This window comes from Perognathus longimembris, chromosome 2, assembly GCF_023159225.1.
Source record: "Perognathus longimembris pacificus isolate PPM17 chromosome 2, ASM2315922v1, whole genome shotgun sequence".
NCBI classification, from domain to species: domain Eukaryota; kingdom Metazoa; phylum Chordata; class Mammalia; order Rodentia; family Heteromyidae; genus Perognathus; species Perognathus longimembris.
In genome coordinates, this window is record NC_063162.1 from 145,778,732 (window position 1) to 145,803,144 (window position 24,413).

The 24,413-nt window shown below is 44.8% G+C and overlaps 1 protein-coding gene across 1 annotated transcript; it reads left to right on the forward strand.

Annotated features, from left to right (window-relative positions):
• The first annotated feature begins 16,390 nt into the window (after positions 1 to 16,390).
• Positions 16,391 to 21,895, forward strand: Gstk1 (glutathione S-transferase kappa 1). Its single transcript, XM_048340387.1, has 8 exons — positions 16,391 to 16,543; positions 17,001 to 17,082; positions 17,205 to 17,333; positions 17,610 to 17,710; positions 17,853 to 17,888; positions 20,498 to 20,614; positions 21,225 to 21,318; positions 21,600 to 21,895. Exons 1-8 carry the CDS (start codon positions 16,472 to 16,474, stop codon positions 21,647 to 21,649), a joined length of 681 nt encoding a protein of 226 aa, XP_048196344.1. The 5' UTR covers positions 16,391 to 16,471; the 3' UTR covers positions 21,650 to 21,895.
• The last annotated feature ends 2,518 nt before the right edge of the window (positions 21,896 to 24,413 follow it).

A 24,413-nucleotide genomic window follows, 5' to 3' on the forward strand; every position in this document is an offset into this window, starting at 1 on the left:
ATACAGAGCTCTGCCTCCCTCTCCCTTTTCTTCACAGTCATAACTTATGCTCAGGAACAATGGGGCTCCCCCCCCCCCATCAGAGGGGATGGAAGGGAGTAAGGGCAAGGGAGGTTGAATTTTTCATCCTGTGCTGAGGTTGGAGATAGTAGAACTATGGCTTAGTCCTTAACCCCACTCTATCAAGATGTCCATTCTACTTAAGCAGTTCTAACAGCAATGGCACCAAGGGCCAGAGGGGGAGAACATTTCTCTGAACTTGTCGAAGGTGTAAAGATACAGACAGGAGAACAGATAAAGCCAAGAGTGAGCATGAGTCAAAGTAGTTATGGCACAAAGAGGAGAACCCCTGTAACTTCATCAGTCTCTGAGGTATCTTGAAAAGATAGGGTAACTCTTTAGTCAATCAGTGACCAAACAATCTTAATGAATATACCCAAACATCCAAGCCCTTTACACAAGAGAATACACAGCCTGAACACATGAGCCAATCTGCCTCCTGTGACCTTCTAGAAAAAAAGGAAATGTATTATCTCCTTGGAAGACTTAACACATCTTTCTGTTCCCCATAGCCTTGTCCCAAGACTCACTTGTGGCATAGCATAGTAGACACTTAGGTGAATCAGCCTATAAATTAAGATTAGCAAGATGAACAAGTCAAATAAAATTACCTGCTCTACAGTACATCAAGGCTATCTATGTGTTAATAAGTTTTGCTTGACGGTGGTGAAACTTAATCAAATGCAATAAAAATGAAATATCTCCATACATGAGAGAATATTTTAGCCTCTTCTTAATCAATTATATTCATGACGATGGCATTGCCTTTGCATTTTACCCTTCACAAGCTCTTCAGTGAATGATTTCTAAGTCTGTGTTCCAATATCCAAGAGTAAGAACTCAATTTGTATTGTTGGTACTGGTTATATGCATTATACCTAGGAGCAGAAAAATTCTGTTTTGATCTTTTTTTTTGCTTACAAACATCCAGTGGCTAAAATAATAAATCTGACAAGTCCTGATTTAAAGAAATTCTTTTCAAAAGTCAGACATTGTAGCTGGCCACCGTGATACACACCTGTCCTACCAGCAATAAGAAACCTAAAGGAAAACAGATTCTGTCCTTACAACTAGTGAAAAACAGAGGTGGAGGCAGGGAGTGTTCCCTGACATCCCAACCACGTAGGGAGCCTAGCAAACTCCACTGCTGCCCCCAAGTAGCAAACACTGTGGATTGTGTCTCCACCAGCTCTGGCCTCTGGGAGGGGTCATCACTGACCACGCCCTCTGCTTTAAATCTTTTGGTTTCCATATCTCTTCAGCGGCCTGGATTGTCTCCTCTTCCTTTATCCGTCATGCACCCTTCAAACACTTCCTTCTGTTTTCTTTGCATTATCATTTCAGCCTGATCTGTCAATAACAATGGTAAAATGTATAGAAAAAGTTCTTAAGAAAAAAAAATTTAATTGAGCGTAATGTTGTAAGACCAAGGAGCAACACAGTAGGGTGTTCCCAACTGACTCATAAAGTGAGCCCAGAAGCCAGACATGGTGACACATGCCTATGAGCCCACAACAGGATAGAAGATTATGACTCTTCTTATCTGAAAAAAACAACTAAAAGCAAAAGGACTGGGGCTGGGGCTCAAATGATAGAGTATTTGCCTAGAAAGCACAAGGCTCTAGTTAAACCCCCAATTCTGCCCCTTCCACAAAAAGCTAAGCTGAACAGCCAATTTCTATAACCAAACAAGAGGTATGGCAAGAGTGTTTACACAAATTATATAGATCTTTATGTAAATGAATATTCCGTTAGCACCAATCATAGGCTTCTGCTGACCAGAAGTGCTCTCCCTTTGGCCTAGGTAAGGCCATGTAGAGTTCACCAAAGTTCATGATGGTATAAAGTCTAGTATAGGCTATTTGCAACAGTCATAGCTGAGAGAGTGTCTTAAGGATTCCAAGTTGTACTTTGGCAGCAATCAACCATGGTTGCAGTGTAGCTTCCTCCAGGTGTCTATGGCATTTTCAAAACTGTTGGGCTGACATGAAGAAGTCTGGCTGGCTGTTTGGCTGAGAGTCCTTCCCATAGGCAGTCAGAGAACTGGAGACTATCTAACACTCCTCAGCCCGGGAATCAAAATCAGCTGTCTTGTAGCAGAATTGTTGTAATGTGAGAAATTCCTAAAAGTGTGCCTAACACCTAGAGACACTAAATAGTGTTTATTATTCAGGACTATGAGCTATTATTCTGATGCCTATTATTCAAGACTAGAGCCAATGGTGATGTTTGGATTTATGGCCACTAGGTGGCAACCTCCTCATTTCTGTAGCACACATCCTTTCTTGCAGTAGTATTTGCAACTGCAGATTCACCAAACCACAATTTACTTATGTGAATTAACTGAGAATATGTTTTCCTTTGCAAAAAAAAAAAAAAAAAAAAAGTCTACTATGAAAATTTTCCCTGTTTTCTTTTGAAATTCTACTGAGTGTCCAGCTACTGGCTATTGTAGGTGGGCATGACTACTAAAGTCCTATGTAGAAGTTGTTCTCCATCAAGAAATCCTAGTCTCCATGATGTATAAGAATTAAAACCAAAGCCAAATGGGTCCCTTCAGGGATCAACTCCCTGCCTTTTCTGTCCTCTTCTGACTCCTCTCTTGCTGAAGAAGATAAGATGAGCTCAATTATGATGTCCATGATCACATTTGCCACTCAAAAGGGATATAAATCAATTGAGCAAGTTCAACACATATTTACTGAGCAACTATATGTGTAGTATACACGTAGATATAGAACACATATAAAGGACATAAGGATAAATAAGAATCATTTTAGAAGTAAGGAGCTTACTATCAACAGCTCTATTAGATTTTTCCAGAAATAAAATATTTATTTTAATGATACACCTAATGATGCATTCTTATTCTTAAATAGCCAATATGGCAACCAGATACTAATGAATAATGAGCTATAAAATAAGACATGAAACCAGTGTAAATGAGGGCTATTTATTCATGGGAACTTAAAATTATAATAGAAATAAATTATACATTAAGTGCACAAAGGACAGATTATTGAATGGCCCTGGGAAAAAGGCCATTTGGAGAGAGATAAAGTTGTGTTCCATCTGTTTATTTTATACAAAGGCAAACCCAAGTGGATAGAAGATCTAGCTGCAGAGCCGAAAGTTATGAAACTATTACAAGCAAATAACTTTGTGACCAAAGAGTAGGAAAGGACTTATCAAACAAGACCACAAAAACTCATATTAATAGGAAAATGTATATTGTATTTCCAGTTAGTGAAAGGCACAAATAACAGCCAAACAGAAGGCACTGGCAATATCTAGTCTACAAGACACCAATAGCTAGACTAGTTGAGTAAAACTGGTGCCTATGTACACACACACACACACACACACACACACACACACACACACACACCAAAGGCGTACTGGAAACCCAATCAGCCATCAAACAGAGGAAGCAGTCATCTTTACTCACAACCAAAAATATGCAAATTGAAACAATAAGACTTAGCTATACTCATCTATTCAGAGTCTCCCTTTCTATAGTTTCAGTTAGCATAGCCAATGAAATGAAAGGTGAGAACGACACAGAAAGATGCTTTGAGAGGGAAAGAGAGTCCACACTCATATAACTTGTTACAGCACATTGCTAGAACTATTCTATTTTACCATTAGCTATTATTCTCAGATTACTATATATACCTATTTAATAAGGTAAACATTATCCTAGAAAACGCATAGCAGAGATAGGTTTCGGTACAGTTTGCAGTTTCCAACACTGACGGGGAGACTGAGGACATATCTCTTGTGGAGAAGGGAGAGGCTACTATGACCTCTGACGTTCCTCAGAATAGTCAAAAATGTTCACCTATTGATGAGGATTAATGAAAGGAAACTTCTCATGAATGTCAGATGCCTCTGTCATTCTGGATAGAAATGTATTGGCATTCGGTGAAATAAAATATCCAAATATCCTTTGACTCAAAGATCTCTTCTTGGGTATGTATCCAAGAGAAAATCTAGCATATGTTAACGAAGGAACACAGATAAGGATTTCCTTGAATTATTGGAGAGGTAGCCATGAGTGGGTCGAGAATGGGTGGTAGATGGCCAGGGTAAAATACTATGCAATGGGCCAAGTCAGTGAAGTAGATATGTCAATAATCAAGTGGGGAAAGAGAGGCATAAAGAATGTAAAACATAGAATAAAACATGCAGCCCAGTGCCATTTATGTTGATGAAAAGGATGTAATAGGAGGTCATGTTTATGCCCAGAGATATCGCCATCACAACAGCACAATTGTCTAGGAGACACACACCAGCACCTGTGTGGTGGAAGTTAAACATTTAGCTTCCAGAGTACTTGGGTTCCAGTCCTGGCTCTATCACCAACCTTCTCTGTCACTTTGGTCAAATTCTTAAACTCTTTGCATATCAGTTATTTTGTGTGAAAAATGGAAGCTAACAATATTAAATACTCTATGGGGTCACTATAATGATTAACTGGGTTCATACAAGGTAGTCAAAATATACCTCGCTCGAAGGGCCAATTGCCACGATTACTGATGTTACCAATAATAGTGTGAGTAGTGGGTCAAAAATAAGGTCTTACAAAAGAATAGGGCTAGTCAGACACGGTGGCAGACTTCTGCATTCCCAGCGTTCAGGAAGCAGAGGCAAGAGACTCAAGAGATTAAGGCCAGATGGTGCTGCATAATGAAACTCTGTCTCAGAAAGAAAACTGTGAGGGAATGCTATAGTGAGCTACGAATTAAAGGAAATGTTTAACTATTCTCTGAACCTGAGATTAAATTAAAACTAAAGGAAACAGTGAACTCCTCTATGCACCTGCAATTAAAGACCCACCGGTACCAGCCTTCTTTCTGACATTCACAGCGTGGTGGAGGGAGGATACTGACAATTCCAATACAGTAAGTGAACGCTGATGATGGTAGAACGGCACAAAAACACAAAGGAGAGACACTCTGCCAAATCTGGAGGTTCACAGAAAACAGTATAGTAGTTAGGTGCTTAAGATTTAGAAACTGAATTAAGAGGACAGTAGCACCTCTTACTGGTCTGTAGATGTACAGCAATTTAAATGTTTAATAAGGGCTGGGAATATGGCCTAGTGGCAAAAGTGCTTGCCTCGCATACCTGATGCCATGGGTTCAATTCCCCAGCACCGCTTATGTAGAAAACGGCCAGAAGTGGCGCTGTGGCTCAAGTGGCAGACTGCTATCCTTGAGCAAAAAAAGAAGCCAGGGACAGTGCTCAGGCCCTGAGTCCAAGGCCCAGGACTGGCAAAAATAAATAAATAAATAAATAATAAAATAAAATAAACTACTAAACAGTAATAAAATGTTGAGTTTAAAAAAAATGTTTAATAAAACATCATTTAGAGAATAGCCAAGCCCTAAGAATAAAATACTAGAATGCAGACTCCAGTCGAGTATCACCATAACTTTCCAAGGTGGCTTCTAGGAAAGTAGTCCTATTTCTAAAAACAATCACCTGCACATCATCAATTAATCATGTGTATGTTAATCTAAAATCCTAAAGATGTATTTCCTTCCTGGTTCCCTCAGAACATAGAACTGTCTTATTCTCGTGTAACTCTCAGCAGCGTGAAGAAATCAACATCTGCTTTCATCAGATCTTGAAAGCAGAAGGGACAGATGGTAATGGCCACTTTTTAAATCAGATGGGAGCAATTCCCAGCCAGAGTAAAAAGGTCCTTGGAGTAATTGGTTCCTAAGCTCCTGACAGTCAACCTGCATAACTCTCATTGACATACCCATTTCAGGCTCCCAGCTGCTATGATAGAAGGAAACCTACATAGGGATATTTTGGCACAGAGACTAAATCTGTGCTTAGAATGTTATTTTTTCCCCAGAGTAGAGGGGAAAGATTATTGGTTCAATAAATGAGATTTGATCACTAGAGAGTTTAAAATCCCAGCTGATAACATGGGCTAGGTTTGTTCATTTTCCTCATAGAGTGAATACAAAAAATAAAAATACTTAAGAAATATGACTTTTGCTTAGGGATTAACCTCATTAGCCAAAAAGGGAAATAGCATCACAGGAATTCCTACAGCACGATCTATATAGACAGAACTGAATGACGTGTTTTCTAACATTTCTGAAACCACGAGCAAGTAAGGAAGAGCAGACCGGGTTTGGAAACAAAGGAAACAGAAACGGCTCCCGGGGATTCATGTTAGGTCCACAAAGGCCAGCTCCAATCAGAGCCAAAGGGTCCCCTGAGAAAACTGGATTACGAAGGCATCGTTGCCACCTCACCCCTTACAGGACTTATAACAGTAAAATGGAGATCATGGCGACGACACCTACCTGAACAGCCATGAGAGATGTTCATTTCCTTTAAAAGAAGCTGAGGGGACCCAAAAAATGTAGCACCTATACACAGTGGAATTTTCCACAGCCATTAGAAAGGACAGTATTCTGTCATTTGCATGGAAATGGATGGACCTAGAACAACTCATAATTAAGTGAGGTAAGCCAAGCTCAGAGACACAAACAGTGCATGGTTTCTCTCATAGGAGGAAGTTAGATCTAAAATGCACTGGGGCATGATAAGCTATAGAAGACTGTAGACGCTCATACACAGTGAGACCAAGGAGGATACTCTTAGGAGAGGAACACAAAGGTGCAATGCCGGTGTTCTTCTGATCCTATACAATAATATTTACCTAAACGAACTCCAGGAAATGAAAAAAAGAGGTGGGTTTTTTTTTCTTTGTTGCTGATTTTGTTTTCTTTCTTTTTGTCTTGTTTGTTCATTTATCTGTCTTTGGGAAGGCAAGGGAGAGCACAGAAATGAAGGGACAAAGGGCGAATGAATGCAACAGTGGTACTCACTGGACACTATGTTGAAAATGAACTATACAACTTGTGGGTAGGGATGGGAGGAAAAAACTTGGGAGAGTGAGGGAAGGGGTGACATTGTCCAAAAAGAGACGTACTCATTATCTAATTTATGTAACTGTACCCCCTCCATATATCACCTTTATAATAACAATTAAAAGGTTAAAAAATTAACAAAAGTTAAATTTACCATTAGACCTAGCAGTAATTCTATTCCACGATATAGACCCCCCAAAATATAAATGTATGTCCCCAACCAAGACTTACATGCAAATATATATTACATAGTGCTCCATATCTGGAAATAACAAAAATGTCCATCAACGGATGGGTGGATAAAGAAAATGTGGCATATCCATACAATGGATTATTTTTCAACAATAGAAAATAAGAACTATGGATGTGTACTACAATGTGGATAAGCCTGGAAAGCACTATGGCTAATCTAAATATTCCACTGCAAAAGATTATAATATGGTATAATTCTATTTATATGAAATGACTATAATAGGCAAATCTGCAGACATAAAGCAAGATCAGTGGTTTCCTGTGGCATAAGAGTGACTATAAACCAGCCCCAGGAAGCTTATGGGATAACGGAAATGTTCTAAGCCTGGGTCATGGTCATGGTCATGACCATACAACTACTAAACAGCACTGAATGGTGCATGTACAATGGGTGGATTTTATGGTGCATAAATAAAGCTGTTGGGAAAAATGGTACCTACTCATAGTATTGTTGTTAAGGATTAAACTAGTTAATATTTACAAAGCTCGTAAAACAGTATCTGAAATATAGTAAGCTCAGTGTGTGTTTGCTAAATAAAAGTAAACATCTGTGGCTATGTGGTTCGTCACAGTCGTACGTTAAGAACATTTCCTGCATGTTTTCTACACATCTGTGTAAGCAGTGGAAGTACTCTTTTTCTATAAAATGTAAATATTTGTGAAATTACACAAAGATTGGAGTCATTCAAATAGAGACTCTAAAACTAGTCACATGCCCTAGTCGCTACCTGCCCTGGCTTCGTACTCCTCCAAACCCTTCACCTGAAGGGAATTTCAGTTCATCAGAACTCCAGACAGCAAACTTCTGCATTCACTGCTGGCTCCAAGGGAATACCATTTTTCTCTTTGTGCCTTAGACTGGATGTTTGTGTCCTGACAAAATCCTATGTAATATCCTCAATCCTGAGCCAGGTGCAGGTGGTTCAGGAGGCTGAGATCTGAGGATCATAGTTCAAATCAGCCCAGGCAGAAAAATCCATGAGACTCTTATCTCCAATTAACTATTCAGAAAAAGCCAGAAGTGGCACTGAATCAAGTGGTAGAGTGCTAGCCTTGAGCATAGAGAGGCTCAGGGACAGAGTCCATGCCCTGAGTTCAAGTCCCAGGATCAAAAAAGAAAGGAAGGAAGGAAGGAAGGGAGGGGAAGGAGGGAGGGAGGGTGGAAGGAAGGGAGGAAGGGAGGAAGTAAGGAAGAAAGGAAGGGAGGGAAGGAGGAGGGAGGGAGGAAGGACAAGAAAAGGAAAAAATATGATCTTAAATCCCCTAGTAATAGTCTTAGGAGGAGGGGACTTGGAGAGATAATTAGGTCGTAAGGATGGAGCCCTGAGAAATGGGACTTGTGCCATCACAAGACAGATCCTTCTTCCTTACACCACATGAGGACACTCGAGAAAATGCCTGTCTACAAACTAGACAGCAGATCTTCATTTGACACCCATCTGCTCATGCCTTGACCTCAAACTCTCAACCTCCAAAACCACAGGAAATAAAGGTTTATTTTCTTATAAACTAGCTAGTCTATAATCCCCTGTAAAGCAGCATTGACTAAGATTCTCTCCATTTTTTCTTCTTATTCTTTGAGTCTTTGGTTATGCTTACTTCCTCCAAGAAGCGTCCTCTTTTTCTCAAAGTCTTCCATTCCAACACACACACACACACACACACACACACACACACACACACACGCACATTTGTTGAGTATTCCAACCAAATTCTTCCTATCCGACTGCCACATCTAGAGATTGAGTGTGGTATCTCTGAAGTTACAGAATAGTACATAGGGCAAAATAGATACTCAGTGGAAGCCATGCAGGGTGATGTTTACACTACTAGGAGAATGTGGCTACTCTGTCATCTCACAAAGGTTTTCCTTCCATCTTCATGCTCACTGCTAGTCTTCATATAATCTTCATATAAATGAAATAATACAAAGTGGGTTTCAGGGGGGTTGTTATTCGTATCTACTGAGTAGAAGCCAGAGACGGATGTGACAAAAACATCCTATGATAAGCATGACAGCCACCTGTAACCAAGAATTAATTCAACACATGTGGGGCTGAGGTTGAGAATGCTGGCAACAGAGCAGAGGTGGAAAATGGCTCACCTGTGAAATCATCTGGTACATGGTGAGACCAACACGCACGCTTCTTGTCTGATGCTCAGCACCCATCTGCCTGTACTGGTGATTTTGAATGGACCTCAAATGATGTTATAAACATATAAATGGCCCTTGAAAGAGAGAGGAAAAAAGTTCCCCACTTCTTCATTATAAGAATGAATCAAAGTGTTAATTCAAGAACGAATGAATCCATTTTTAGAAATGAAATTAAAGATAGTTCTCCATGTCCTTTCAAATTCTCATAAAGTTTCCGATGAAAATCTTTCCACATTTCTTCCCATCTTTATTAGTCATCTTTGTGTTACTACAACAAAATATCAGAGGCAGGGCTGGGAATGTGGCTTAGTGGTAGAGTGCTTGCCTAGCATGCATGAAGCCCTGGGTTCAATTACTCAGCACCACATGCACAGAAAAAAAGCCAGAAGTGGTCTTGTGGCTCAAATAGTAGAGTGATAATCTTATCTGAGTATACTGGAAACCGTGTATACTGGTATTAGAACTAGGATACTGAAAGGGAATAACAAAATCGAGAGACACAGGGTAAAAAAAGATAGACAACTACAAAAGCAATACTTGCAAAACTGTTTGGTATAAATGAACTGAACAACTCATGGGGGGAAATGGAAAGGGGGACGGGGAGGGGGAATGAGGTAACAAACAGTACAAGAAATGTATCCAATGCCTAACATATGGAACTGTAACCTCTCTGTACATCAGTTTGATAATAAAAATTTTAAAAAATCTTTAGCAAAAAGAAGTTCAGGGACAGTACCCAGGCCCCAGGATTGGCAATATATATCTAATATAATATATATCTCAGAGGCAATTAACTCAGAACGAGAAAAGATTTGTTCATCTCATGGTTCTGAAGGTTCAAGTTCAAGATTGGGTAGTCCCATTGCCTTGGGACTCTGGTGGGAGTACTGGGTAACAACAGTAAAAAGCATGTTCAGTTCTGGAGCTAGGAAGCAGAGAGAGAATAGGACTGGGGCAGGGGTGTGTGAATGAGTCCAAGGTCCCACTACCCTCTTCAAGGGCACATGTCCAGTGACCTAAGTCCCTACTCCTTAAATGCCCACAGCACATGCTGCTTAGGGACCTGCTTTCACATGTGCCTTTCAACATTCAAATTACAGAATCTTCCCACATTTGAACTTCGTTTCTCCAACATTACTTCCACAGAACATATGATGGGTGAAATAGCAAGATTGTTACACTAGGTGGCACTGTGATAATCTGTACAGATTCACCCCTGACAAGCCACAGTCCCAGAGGTATCAGTCCTCAGCTGAAGAGTTGCCTGGATAAGGCTGTGGCTCCTTAGCCAAAAAAAAAAAGGGGGGGGGGGCAGACGGGGAAGGGGGAGTAAAGATGGGAAGGGGAGGGGAAATTACAGTGGCTTTAAAGGGTATATGAAAAGCGAAGGGAAATTGTGCATGATCCCTAATAGGGATTCTTTTTCTGTTTCTGTTCAAGTTCATATAGACATACCACAGACCCATATCACCATATCTAACTTGGTGTTTAGACTGAAGTCTTACTAACTTACACACACACACACACACGACACACTGAGGCTAGTCACCAACTTTGATCCTCCTGAGTAGCTGGGATTACAAACCTGAGCCACAGCAACCAGCTTCAAAAAGGATAAAGCATACAAAAATCAATACATGCAATTCATTGCATTGCCAAAACGATAAAAACGATATGATTATCTTAAGAGATACAAACACATTTGAAAAAAAGCCAGTATTATTTCATGATTAAAAACAAATGCATTGGGGGCTGGGGATATGGCCTAGTGGCAAGAGTGCCTGCCTCGGATACACGAGGCCCTAGGTTCGATTCCCCAGCACCACATATATGGAAAACGGCCAGAAGCGGTGCTGTGGCTCAAGTGGCAGAGTGCTAGCCTTGAGCGGGAAGAAGCCAGGGACAGTGCTCAGGCCCTAAGTCCAAGGCCCAGGACTGGCGCAAAAAAAAAAAAAAAAAAAAAAAAAAAACAAATGCATTGGGCTGGGGATATGGCCTAGTGGCAAGAGTGCCTGCCTCGGATACACGAGGCCCTAGGTTCGATTCCCCAGCACCACATATACAGAAAACCGCCAGAAGCGGTGCTGTGGCTCAAGCGGCAGAGTGCTAGCCTTGAGCGAGAAGAAGCCAGGGACAGTGCTCAGGCCCTGAGTCCAAGGCCCAGGACTGGCAAAAAAAAAAAAAAAAAAAAAAAAACAAATGCATTAATAACCCCATTATCACATTATATTGCGTAGACAATCCTGTATATGTCATAACTTCTTCTAAATGCTGAGTCAAGGCTTGCTCATTCTCCAAACAAGAATATAATGTTGAACTATCCTCCACAGAGGTTGTACTAATGTCCACTCCCACTGGCTACTTAAGATGCCTCTTCATGAACGCTCACCAGCCCTGAGTCATCAGACTTTGATCTTGGTGAGGTTGATAAATACAACCAAATCAATGCAGCTTTAACTGAAATATTTTGTAATGTATGAACAAACAAGAGCTTTTTCTTAAAAAAAAAAAAGTGAATTGGAAAGCATCTAAAGTTGATTTCTGTGAATTTTTTTATGTTCACATGCCCCTTTTTTTCACTGAGTTTCTTTCCCTTTAATACACTGAACTTTAGATGCTTCCTCACCAGGATAAGTAAGGTAAGCTTTTGACTCACAATGTTTTTTTTTTTTTTTTGGCCAGTCCTGGGCCTTGGACTCAGGGTCTGAGCACTGTCCCTGGCTTCCTTTTGCTCTAGGCTAGCACTCTGCCACATGAGCCACAGCGCCACTTCTGGCCATTTTCTGTATATGTGGTGCTGGGGAATCGAACCCAGGGCCTCATGTATATGAGGCAGGCACTCTTGCCACTAGGCCATATCACCAGCCCTTGACTCACAATGTTTTTTATCAGTCTTTATTTCACTTACTGGATTTCCCAAGAAGATTTCTTTTTTATTTGTTTTTTGCCAGTTCTGAGGCTTGAACTCAGGGTCTAAACACTGTCCCTGGCTTCTTTTTGCTCAAGGCTAGCACTCTAGCACTTGAGCCACAGCGCCACTGCTGGCTTTTTCTATATATGTGGTGCTGAGGAATCGAACCCAGGGCTTCATGTACATGAGGCAGGGACTCTACCACTAGGCAATATTCCCAGTCTCTCCAAGCAGAGTTTTTAAAAACTTGTATGCTACTGGATGTGTCAATCACTTAACTTTCTACACCTGGCATTACAGTTAGCAGGCTCTCTGTCCTTCAAATTTTTATGAAGTACTTTTTATTTTTTTTTATTTTTTTTTGGCCAGTCCTGGGCCTTGGACTCAGGGCCTGAGCACTGTCCCTGGCTTCTTTTTGCTCAAGGCTAGCACTCTGCCACTTGAGCCACAGCGCCACTTCTGGCCGTTTTCTGTATATGTGGTGCTGGGGAATCGAACCCAGGGCCTCATGTATACGAGGCAAGCTCTCTTGCCACTAGGCCATATCCCCAGCCCCAATGAAGTACTTTTTATAAGTATCTATTTTTAACAACTAAATACTGGATCTGTTTAGAGATGTTCCAAGTATAAGATCTGAGATAAGGGCCCAACTACATGTTGTTTATACCTCTCAGTTCCTAAAGTACCATTTATTCAATAACCCATCTTTGACTTATTTGAAAAGGCAACTTATTTACTTGTGCCAGTATTTCTTGTTTCGACAGTTCTGATCAATATCTAGGGCTCAACTAAACAAGCAAGAAGCCAATAGCCTGTGGCTAACTCTGTACTTCCTAAATTACTACAGAAATAAAACTAAAAGCTAGGAGTCTCCTATCTCATCCAACCATACGAGTCCAATCATAGGAATGTCATCCAATCACAAACAGTCAAGCTTCAGAGCCAGCCACAACCCACTCTGTTCAAATAAAGAAAAACTCACACCATAAATGGGGGCTGCACTGGTTAACTAAAGGGGTGACATTGACCAAGATGTAAAATAATAATATAATAACAATAATAATAAATGGAGTGTGCAAAAGGAGAATGAGGATTTTACATTAGAGGACAGCGGCTCCACCTTAAATAGCTGCTCACCTTTGTCATTCTCCCAACTCACGTTGATATCTGATGTTGCATACTTGCTGCTGATATGTGAGGAGAAGGGCATTTCACCACCATGATGTTCTCCAAACCTCAGTCTACTCCTGAGAGAATCTCAGACAAACCCAAGAGAAGGAACTATTCTACCAACTAGCTGACCAGTATTTTTCAGTGGTATCAAGATTATCAAACAAAAGGCCCAGGAACATTCCATAGATAAGAGACTAGTGGGGAAACTGGGCCAATCTGAATAAAGTCTGCAACTTAATTAATAGCAATGTAGCAATGTTATTTTGTTCGTTTTTAGTATACTGTATCTATGTACTATTCGCATTAGGAGAAGCTGGGTATAGGACTTTTCAGGAATGTTCTTCTAAAGTCCAAAACTATTTCCAAATATAAAGGTTTATAGAAATAAGTAATCAATCTGCTTTTAAAATAAGAGCTTGTACTTCCATGGTGAATTATCTCTTACACACTTTTAAGTTAATATTACTCACTGTTGTAATTACTTTCAACATGCCATGTGAAACCGTAGCTTCTATTGTTGATGATTCTCTTGTATCCCCTTCCTGTGGTTGTACCCACATTATCACTGTATCTTATCTGAGTACATTGGAAACTGTATATACTGGTATTAGAACTAGAGAAGTGAAAGGGAATATCAAAATTGAGAGACAAAGAATAAAAAACGACTCCAAAAGCAATACTTACAAAACCATTTGGTGTAAACCAACTAAACAACTCATGGGGCCAGAGGGAAAGGGGGAGGGGAGGGGGGAATGAGGGAGGAGTTAACAAACAGTACAAGAAATGTACCCAAGGCCTAACATATGAAACTGTACATCACTTTGACAATAAATAAGAAAAAAGTTAATATTACAAGAGAAAAATGAAAGTACAATTGTTCGGCTTCAGTAGGTGTTAACCAATTAATTTACAAATGGGTATCTTTTCTCATTTTGTATGTTCTACTCAGTGTTAACTGGTTTTCTATTACTTTATCAGATGCTGATATAATCAATTTATAAAGAGAAAAGGTTTACGTGATTTGAAGTTGGGGGTATTTGATGATCCTACTGTTGGGATGGGGTGGGGGCTAGGGCAAGGTACTCACTAACCATCCCCGAGGGAGCAGAAAGTGAAGCAAAGCCTCCCAACACAAGGCTAGGACTCAAAAGAGAAAAAGAGGAGCAGATCAGTTTCCTACAATTCCTCCTAAGGCATGCCCCAAACACCTTCCCATCTGATAACCTTCACCAAGCCCTCCTTCTTAAGGCCTCCGCCTAATACTACGGTTGCTATTCAGATTGTACAACTCTTTTGTGATTTATTTGTGCCGCCACTGGAGCTTGAACTCAGAGCTTTTTCAGCCAAGGCTGGTGTTTTACCACTTGATCTATACCTCCACTTCCAGGTATATAGTGTTTAATTGAAGATAAGAGTCCCCAGGATGTTCCTGCACAAGTTTGCTTTCAACCACAATCCTCCGTAGGTAGGACTATAGGCATGAGACCCTATCACCGAACTCTTTGGGACAGAGCCTTTAACACATGGGCCTCTGGGAGACCTTACAGAGGAATCTACGGAGTGTTCCATGTGGAGTTACTGGTTTGATCTTGCTACTCTCATAGTCTAGAACTATTTCCTGATGAGTATAAGCGAACGATGGAATCTGTTCTGTGCTTTCTAATACATAAAATAATTTTAGTTCAACTGGATGTAATTTTTAAAAATTATATACCATTGTGATAAAGTCTTGGCTAGCAGGATGTATTTCCATTATTCCTACCGCCATCAAGGCAGTGAGGTTATTCCCGCCTCTTTCAGTCTCTCAAAAAAAATATGTAAAACCGTCCCTCACTTTGTCTGCTCATTTGATGTGCTTTTCCACGATCTTCTGATCAGAGATAACACGCGTGTGACACACCAGGGGTTAACTGTGACTTATTCTCAAGCTATGCGGTGGTTTTCTCGAAACTATTTGCTGAGCTCTTCTGCAGGATGCGGTCAGTGGATCAACCCGGCCCATGGTTAATAGATCCCTGACTTATCCACCACTCCATTTGGGTTCTGTAAATGGAAAATTCCAGAAACACACTATTCTCAAATGTTAGGCTATGCGCGTTTCTGAGTCTATATACCATGACTTCCTTCCAGGGATGTAAGTCACCCCTTATTGAAATTCCTGTGCTCCCGGAACCCTTGCCTTACCTAGCGATGGCATCAAGGCACTTTTTACGCCGTTCTTCTACTTTGTTGTCATTGATAATCTCTAAAGTTTCTATGGGGGTCGGTACGATCCCCCCCAGGTTCCACCGTGGGGGTCCTGGGATGTGTCCTCAAGGAATGTGGGAGGACTTCGCATTGTGAACAGGTGCCCGCCACAGTGCTAATCTCAGAGACAGACAGGACAGCAAGAAAATGCGCGCAGGTGCCGCCCCGCCCCTCCCCCTCCCGGCGCAGGCACCGCCCCCCGGGCGCAGGCACCGCCCCCCAGCGCAGGCACCGCCCCACGCACAAGGAAGCCCCGGCCCCCCAGGCGCAAGCACCGCCCCCCAGCGCAGGCACCGCCCCCCTGAGCGCAGGCACCGCCCCACGTACAAGGAAGCCCCGGCCCCGGCCCCGCCCCCGCCGAGCTCCAGAGGCTGCGCACTGGCGCCGGGGCCCCGGGCCATCTGCGGGCGGTGACTGGACGGGAGGTGGACGGGGGGGGGGGGGGGGGGGGGGAGGATTGCGGGGCCGGCGCGGCCAGCGCGCTGGAGGCGAAGCCTACGCGCCGGGGGCGGGGCCTCGCGTAGGAGGGCGGGGGCCTCGCGTAGGAGGGCGGGGGCCCGCGCAGGGGGGCGGGGCCCGCGCAGGGGTGGGGTGACCGTGCGCCAGGGGCGGGGCCCGCGCAGGGGTGGGGTGACCGTGCGCCAGGGGCGTGGCCCGCGCAGGGGGGCGGGGCCGGTGCGCCGGGGGCGGTGTCCGCGCACCCGGGACTCCAGGGCCTCGCGCGTTGGCCCTTTAGCACCCTCTCTTTCCCTTGCTTTCACCTGCGGCGGCAGCATGGCGCCCGGGCCGCGCACCCTGGAGTTCTTCTACGATGTGATATCCCCCTACTCCTGGCTGGGCTTCGAGGTGACCTGTGGGGAGGGGAGACCCGCCGCGGACGGAAGGGCAAGGGCACCGGGGGAGCGCGGGGGGCACCTCCTGGCCAGAAGGCCGAAATGTGTGGCGCTGCCCTCGGGGTTAGGACTGGCGGAGCGTGTAAGGCTCAAGGTCACTCTGTGCAATCGCCGGCTCCGAGCAGAGCCCTCACCCCCCCCCCCTCCGCCAAAATAGGGCAGCTTCGGGGCTCAGAAGCGAACGAAGGGTACACCAAGGAGGCGGGGGGGCGGGAATCCACGGCCACCCCCAGCCCTCTGGTGTCGGTGTGGGGGATGCACGGAAAGCAGGCGCAGGTGCAAAGGTTGGGAAAGATCTGGAGAGCGGAGAGCTTCGGGTCCGTTTACGCGGGACAGCCCTCCCCTTCCCGGGGTCCTGTCACTTTTTCTGGGGTCTTCCACACCGGCTCTCCTTTGCCTGACACGGACAGGTCCTGTGCAGATACCAGAAACTCTGGAACATCCAGCTGAAGTTGCAGCCCACCCTCCTTGGGGGCGTCATGCGGGAAAGCGGTAGGAAGGGGGGAACCTGAGGCCACGGGGAGGGGAGGGGGGAGGGCGCACGTGGTCACCTGCACACCCAGGGTGGGTCCGCCAAGCCGGGGACCCTCAGCTTTCCGATTCTCCACCGCCAGGAAACGAGCCGCCGGGGAGGCTGCCCGCCAAGGCCCGGTACATAAAAAGTGACATTACTCTCCTGAAAGAGTATTTCCAGGTGCCCATGAATTTCCCCAAGAATTTCTTCCAGGAGGTCGTTCCCAAAGGTAACGAGGTGGGGTGCAGCTGGGGAAGGCAGGCCGCCGCCCGCCGTGGGCAGAGCAGGTGGCTAGAGGGCCGGGTGGGAAGCAGGGGCGGAGGTGTGGCCTGGGGAAGCGGAAAGGAGAAGCCCAGCAGGCCAAGTCCGTTATGAGAAATGTGCGTGAGAGGCCATGAGTGACTGACCTGGGGTGAGCTGGTCCTCCTCCATCTGAATACAAGAGAGAAGCGCTGCTCCCCACTATCTGTGCGCCCCACCCCCCTTTGCGGCCCTGGGCCCGCAGGAACTCTGTCCGCCATGCGATTCCTCACCGCGGTCAGCATGGAGCAGCCACAGATGGTGGAGAAGGTGACCAGGGAGCTGTGGATGCGCATCTGGTCCCGGGTGAGCGCTGGGCTCTGGGAACGCGCTGGTGGTAGCTGGGGTGGTGGGGGGGGGCGGGGTGGAGGCTGGCTTTCCAGAGTGAGGGTCCTGCCCTCCTGCCTCCCTGACAGGGTCTTGCTGCTGAGCCTTCTCCTCTTCCCAGGACGAAGACGTCGCAACGCCCCAGAGTATCCTAGAGGTGCGTTCTGCGCTCCCAGGAAATCCCAGCACCGCTGGCCGGCCTGTGGGGCTAACTTGCATGGGAAAGGTCACAGTGATGTGGAGAGAAAGAGCCTCTGTGTGTGAGGGGGCGAATGACTGAAAAGCTGGGACAGATTCTTAGAAGAATGTCTCACAAAGCTCTACGGGTGGGCGGCTCCCATCTATGATCCTGATCCAAACTACTCAGGAAGCTGAGGTTGGAGGTTGGAGGTTAGAGGATAGCTTAGGCAGACAAATCTGAGAGACTCTTGTCTACAATTAACCACACACACACACACACACACACACACACACAGAGCCAGAAGTGCAAGTGTGACATATGTGGTAGAGTGCCAGCCAGCCTTAAGCAGAAATGTTAAGCAAAAGTATGAGGCCCCTGAGGTCAAGCCTCAGTACCACCACCAAAGTAAGGGGAGGGGGAGAGAAAAAGGAAAGAATTTCTCAGGAGCTAAAGGTGTAGCTCAGTGTGGAGAGAGTGTGCCTAGCATGCATGAGACCCTGCACTCAACCCTTCAACTACCCACCCCCAAAAATGGAAAGAAAAAAGTAATGTCTTATTGTAGAAAGAAATAATGCAAAGTAGATAATACATGATAGAATGTATGACTATTTGGTAAAAGGAATCAGCAGGGGAGGAGATCAACTTTACAAAAGCCCAGATGGGGCTGGGAATGTGGCTTAGTGGTAGAGTGCTTGCCTAGCATGCATGAAGTCCTGGGTTCAATTCCTCAGCACCACAGAAACAGAAAAAAACAGAAGTGGCACTGTGGCTCAAGTGGCAGAGTGCTAGCCTTGAGCAAAAAGAAGCCAGGGACAGTGTTCAGGCCCTGAGTGCAAGGCCCAGGACTGGCAATAAAAAAAGAAAGAAAGAAAAAACAAAACAGATGGGGGCAGAACCCAGCCTCCAAAGACTCCAACACAAAGCTCGCCAACAGATGCAGAGTAGAAAGGAAGAGACTAAAAACACCCAGAAGAGAGATAAGGGACAGGTGCCGGAATTATACAGACATAAACGGCAGCAAGTTGAAAGTGCTCAAAACACTGAAATCCATGCCAGAGACAGGGGCTTCAAATCTAAACTGTTCAGTCAGGAAATTCAAAACAATACTTTTCCTCCAGTACACAGGGGAGAGGTGAGGGATATTCATGTTTAGTAGGTGAAATGGTAAACCACACCAAAGTTAAATGTGCAGAGAATGCTCGGTATATCTTCTAGCGTCTTTATTTTATCAGAGTATAAACATAATTTTATTTAATACTTCCCATGACACTTTTAACTTTTTCTGTGTGTGCCAGTCCTGTACCTGCACTCTTTTTCACTCAAAGCTAGTGTTCTTTCACTTGTCTAGCTTTTGGGTGGTTAATTGACCAGAAATGGCTCACAGGTAGCCACTGGTGGCTCACGCCTATAATCCTAGCTACTCAAGAGGCTGAGATCTAAGGATTACAGTTTGAAGCCCGCCCAGGGAGGAAAATCTGTGAAACTTATGTCCGAGTTACTGTCAAAAAAGCTGGAAGTGGAGCTGTGGCTCAAGTGGCAGAGTAATTGAACAAAAAAAAAAAAAAGCTTGGGGATATCACCCAGGCTCTGAATTCAAGCACATTCAATAACTGGCGCACACACGCATATGGTCTTACAGTTTCCTGCCCCAGGCTGGCTTTGAACTGCAATCCTCAGACCTCAGCCTCCTGTGTAGCTAAGATTTATAGACATGAGCCTACCATGCTCAGTTTTTTGTGTTTTTTTTTTAAGTTTCTTGAAAGTGTAGTTATATTTCCATATGGCATCCCACATACTGGCCTTATTTTTGCTCACTTGTTCACTCCCTTATGTTGAACATTTGATCTGAGACACAAATCTCTGATTTAGCCTGTCACAGACAATCACCCCTTAGCATAAACTTTCATGACCTCCAAAAGTAGAACATCAAGTTTCAGTGTAAGGCTTACACTAGCACTGCCTGGAGTACCCAGTGCCAAGCCCACCCCCTAGGGGTCTGATGTCACTCTCTAGAGAATGCCCTGTGAGTTGGCTTTTTTTTTTTTTTTAAGTTTGGGAGATTGTGATCTGCAACCCAAGTTGAGAATTAATGATCCAAAACTTCAACCACCATCCTTAAATGGAAACCTTTATTATTCTCTTAAAACTAGGCAGGTGACAGTAGCCATGATCTCGTTCCAAAATCCGGAGAAATTAGGGCCCAGTCCTTGATTCCAAACAGCCTGAGATATTTAGGACTTCTGAGGAGTAGGAAGGAAATCACTTGGGACTGGAATCCTGGGGACTTGGACTCTATCTCGCATTGCTGCTGACAACTCTGCGCCTGTGAGCAGGTGATACATTCCAATTCATCTCTTGTGAAAGGAGTAGGGGGCATGGGGCTAGTCTCTGTCCTCTGGCATTCAATTTCCTGTGACTGTGACTGTAAGCCCCCTGCTCTTTCTACGGATCTCCAGACTCTGAGGCAGGTAGACAGTTTCTCTTGACAAGAACAGACTTTTCCAGGAAAACTTGAGGGCAGAGAAGGGAAAGACCAGAGCTTTCTCACTGCGCGGACACAGCCGTGTTCTCTGCCATCCTCTTAGGCTGCAGAGAAAGCGGGCTTGTCTGCAGAGCAAGCCCAAAACTTCCTGAAGAAGATATCCACAGCAGAGGTGAAGAACAAGCTCAAGGAGAACACCGAGGCAGCCTGCAAATACGGGGTGAGAAGCTGCTCCCAAGTCTCACCCTGAAGGTGGAGACTAAGTTAGTGTGGGGCCTCTTCACTCTCCCCAAAGTCCCTCCTCAGTATGAGTCCTCCCCAGTTCTTCCAAACAACCCACCTCCTCTCTTCCTCCCTACCTGAACCCAAGAAGGGAAGGGAAGGGAAGGTGAAAGCGGAGACAAGAGTCAAAGGCTCTGTGCTTCAGAAGCAGATGAGGAACCCAAGACCATGCAGCCTCTTGGCAAAGGTCCCTTCACTGGTTTTCCTTCTGTACCCTCCCCCCCACCGCTCCACGTTTTGCCTGGAAGCTCCCACCCTACCCCCAATACTCACCTATTTATCCCCTTCTTTCTATACTCAATTTATTTATTTATTTATTTTTGGCCAGTCCTGGGGCTTGGACTCAGGGCCTGAGCACTGTCCCTGGCTTCTTTTTTTGCTCAAGGCTAGCACTCTGCCACTTGAGCCACAGCGCCACTTTTGGCCATTTTCTGTATATGTGGTGCTGGGGAATTGAACCCAGGGCCTCATGTATATGAGGCAAGCACTCTTGCCACTAGGCCATATCCCCAGCCCCTCTTTCTATACTCAATAACTGTTTTCCCCAGGCCTTTGGGCTCCCTACCACAGTGGTCCATTTGGATGGCAAAACCCACATGTTATTTGGCTCTGACCGCATGGACTTGCTAGCGTACTTGCTGGGTAAGTGCAAGTTTCTGTTCTGAACCTTGATACCACTGGCCAGGATTCAGAACAAGTTCTTAGCTCACCCAATAAGATAAGGAAACAGTGCTGCTCAAGGTGAGGTGTCAGGGTGGGGAGGAGAGGGGGTTACTTCCTACTTCAAAGGAGAGAAGGAAGACTTCTGGACCTTGAAGACAAGCATTGCTGGTTCTAGAAAGCCCTAGGGCTCGGTGGGACCATCTCCTGCTGCCACAGAGCCTGTGAACAGTGTGTGGACATCTCTAATTTTCTTTATCCAGGAGAGAAGTGGATGGGCCCGGTGCCTCCAGCCCTGAGTGCCAAACTCTGAGACTGCTCAGAAGAAGCAAAGTTCTGGTACAAACCAGCAGGACATAGGCTTTGCCCCCGCCCTCCCCCTTGGTGTACTGGGATTTGGGTTTCTCTTTTTTGGTCCCAGGCGGTCTCTTTCGCCTACCCCCACAAATTGCCCACCATTTAGCCATGGCTACCTTTACTTCTGCACCTTACCAAGTGCCTTTTGGAGAATTCCAAGTTCTGCTTTCCCACAAAATAAAGCTAATGCCAATAGGCAAAAGATGTCTGGTTCCAGGTCTGCCCTGGTTGTATTGGTATACAATTGTTCCTGTAGCCCTGGATAGGGGCTGGGGCAAGAGCTCTTGCCTGACTCTCAGCCCTCTCGGCCCTAGTGAACAGAGTTGTGTCAAGCACAGGCAACAGTCCCCATTTCTCTTACTCAGAAACCTACTGATCTTTGTCAGGGAAAGCAAACAAAACCCCATGAACTTGGCAGCTAACTAGCTTGCCACCCAACCAGCCACAGTGATGGCACCAGGCCTGGGGCCAGAAACCCAGTAAGAGAACAGTGAAAGGGGCCAGAGTACAGCCTGGTTTGTGCCCAAATATTCAAGCCAGGTCCAGTTACACAGACCAACAAAACCAGGACAAAGTTAGTGCACAGAGACTTGGAGAAGCTCCTCACCCCTTCCTGGTTCTCTTGGCTTACACCATAGATGCTTAGAACACTCCTGAGGCCCTATCTCTGGCCTAAGATGACTAACCCATGTGCCCTCCAAAGTACTACTTTAGCTTTCCTATCCTCTTGTGAAACACTATGCAAAGTCAGTGCTTCTGTTAGTGCCACCATACATTCATCAGAATCCTGAGTTCCTGGGTAGCACATTCCCTGCTGTGGGAAGCCTGTCCTGACAGACCACACTGGCATACCTGCTGGGGACCAGATACCGAAGTTGCAGTGGTGCTGGAGGCCTCAAGCAGCCTGTGCCCTCTTCTCTTTGCCCTCTCCCTCTGGCTCTTCTCGTCTCCCATCCCATTTTCCCCTCTGGTCTCTCAGTACTTTTTGTTTTCCTCCTCTCACTCCCTTTTCTATGATTCCTACATCACCCAGCATTTAAAACCAGTGTTCTCTGTGCCCAAAGCACATTTCAAGACTAACCCCTCCCCTTTTCAAAGAAGATTATAACATAAAATTATGGGGAAATGTCCAATCTTTAAAAACTTAAGAGGCAAGTTAAAACAAAGTCCAGCTCCTCATAAGGGAAAGCTGCCAGGCATGGTGAGTGTAGGTGGTTTCATGAATAAAGATTATTGTCTCCACTCTGTGGCTTTGGTGCTTTGTGGTTTCTTTGTTTTGTTTTCATTTCAAAAATTGTGTCAAGGGCACCCATGGCTCACACATGTAATCCTAGCTACTGAGGAGGCTGAGTATTAGGATCACAGTTCAAAACCAACCAACCAGAATCTGAGAGCTTCCTGTCTCCCACCAAAAAGCCAGATGTGGGAGTGTGACTCAGTAGTAGAGTACCAGCCTCAAACACAAAAGCTAAGTGGTAGTACAAGGCCCTAAGTTCAAGTCCCAGTAATGGCGCGTACGCACGCGCGCGCGCGCGCGCACACACACACACACACACAGAAGTGTGACTAGGAGGATGGTGGTTCAGGGACCCCTTTTCAACCCACAGCTAAGCAAGGTAGCACACATCTGTCATTCTAAGCTACATAGGTTAGGATTGGGTCCAGCCAGCCAAGGCAGAAGTCTGGGAGATTCCATCTCAACAGAGGAAAACTGGACACAGTGGTGTTCACCTGCCATCCTACCAACAACAAGAAACCATTCAAGCGCATGCTGGGCAGAAGCAAGTCTTAAAAATAACCAGCAAAGTTTGGACTCATGGCTTAGTATTATCACACCAACTTAGCAAGTATGAGGCCCCTGAGTTCAAACCCCTGGTACTTTCAAAAATAATAAATTAGTAGCCAACAGCCTATATACTCCCATCATGATAACCATAGTTAGGGACATATTGTATCTGCCCAATAGTTAAAGCAATGCATATTAAATGTTATCGAATCGAACATGGGAATAACGTTATAGATGTTAATCATTCTATAGTGTAGACACGTTGTTCCCCATAAACACAATTAGTATTTGTCAAAGACAAAAGAATAACATTTTTTAAAATATTACATACCGTTCAGGGGGAGAAAAGGGTGTAATCAGATTATAATTCTATGAGGTTCCATATTTCACTCTATGCCTCTCATTCAATGCACATGAGGCCAGCACAAAAGCTCGCAATCTACACAGCCGCGTGGCCTCAGCACTGCCTTAATGCTTCCTATGGCTACGTTGAAATTATAATTTGTAGGAAGTGATTTTTGAGACACATCTCGCTGTACCCTAGGCTGGCCTCAAACTTGTGGTCCTCCTACCTCAGCCTCCTGAGTGTTGGGATTAAATGCATGCACCACACCTCACTCTTGATGATTTTTTTTAGTTCGTAGACCTGAACTGTGACTTCGCATTGGACCCCACTAGTACATGGCTATGGCTGACCCCATAAGCACTTAATACATTCGGGGCAAATGCTTCCCAGAGGAATGAAGCAGTGAAACAAAGGTCAGTGAGAGAAGGGGAAAAAAACATGGGAGGCTGCAGGAGCAGAAGACAAGCAAAGCCAAAGGAGAGGAGGGGAAAGCCAGAGATGTCAAGAAATGATGGGTTGGAAGGCAGGGAGGTTGAGAATGAACGTTAGGTCTAGGTGGAAAGACCGGCATTTGGGGTGGTTGTTCAT

Bases quoted from the DNA above. Each gene is read 5' to 3' on its own strand.
- Gstk1 (XM_048340387.1), top strand. From the start codon at position 16,472: ATGGCGCCCGGGCCGCGCACCCTGGAGTTCTTCTACGATGTGATATCC. The intron at 16,544-17,000 runs GTGACCTGTGGG...TGACACGGACAG, and splicing joins ACTCCTGGCTGGGCTTCGAG to GTCCTGTGCAGATACCAGAA. The intron at 17,889-20,497 runs GTGCGTTCTGCG...CCATCCTCTTAG, and splicing joins CGCCCCAGAGTATCCTAGAG to GCTGCAGAGAAAGCGGGCTT.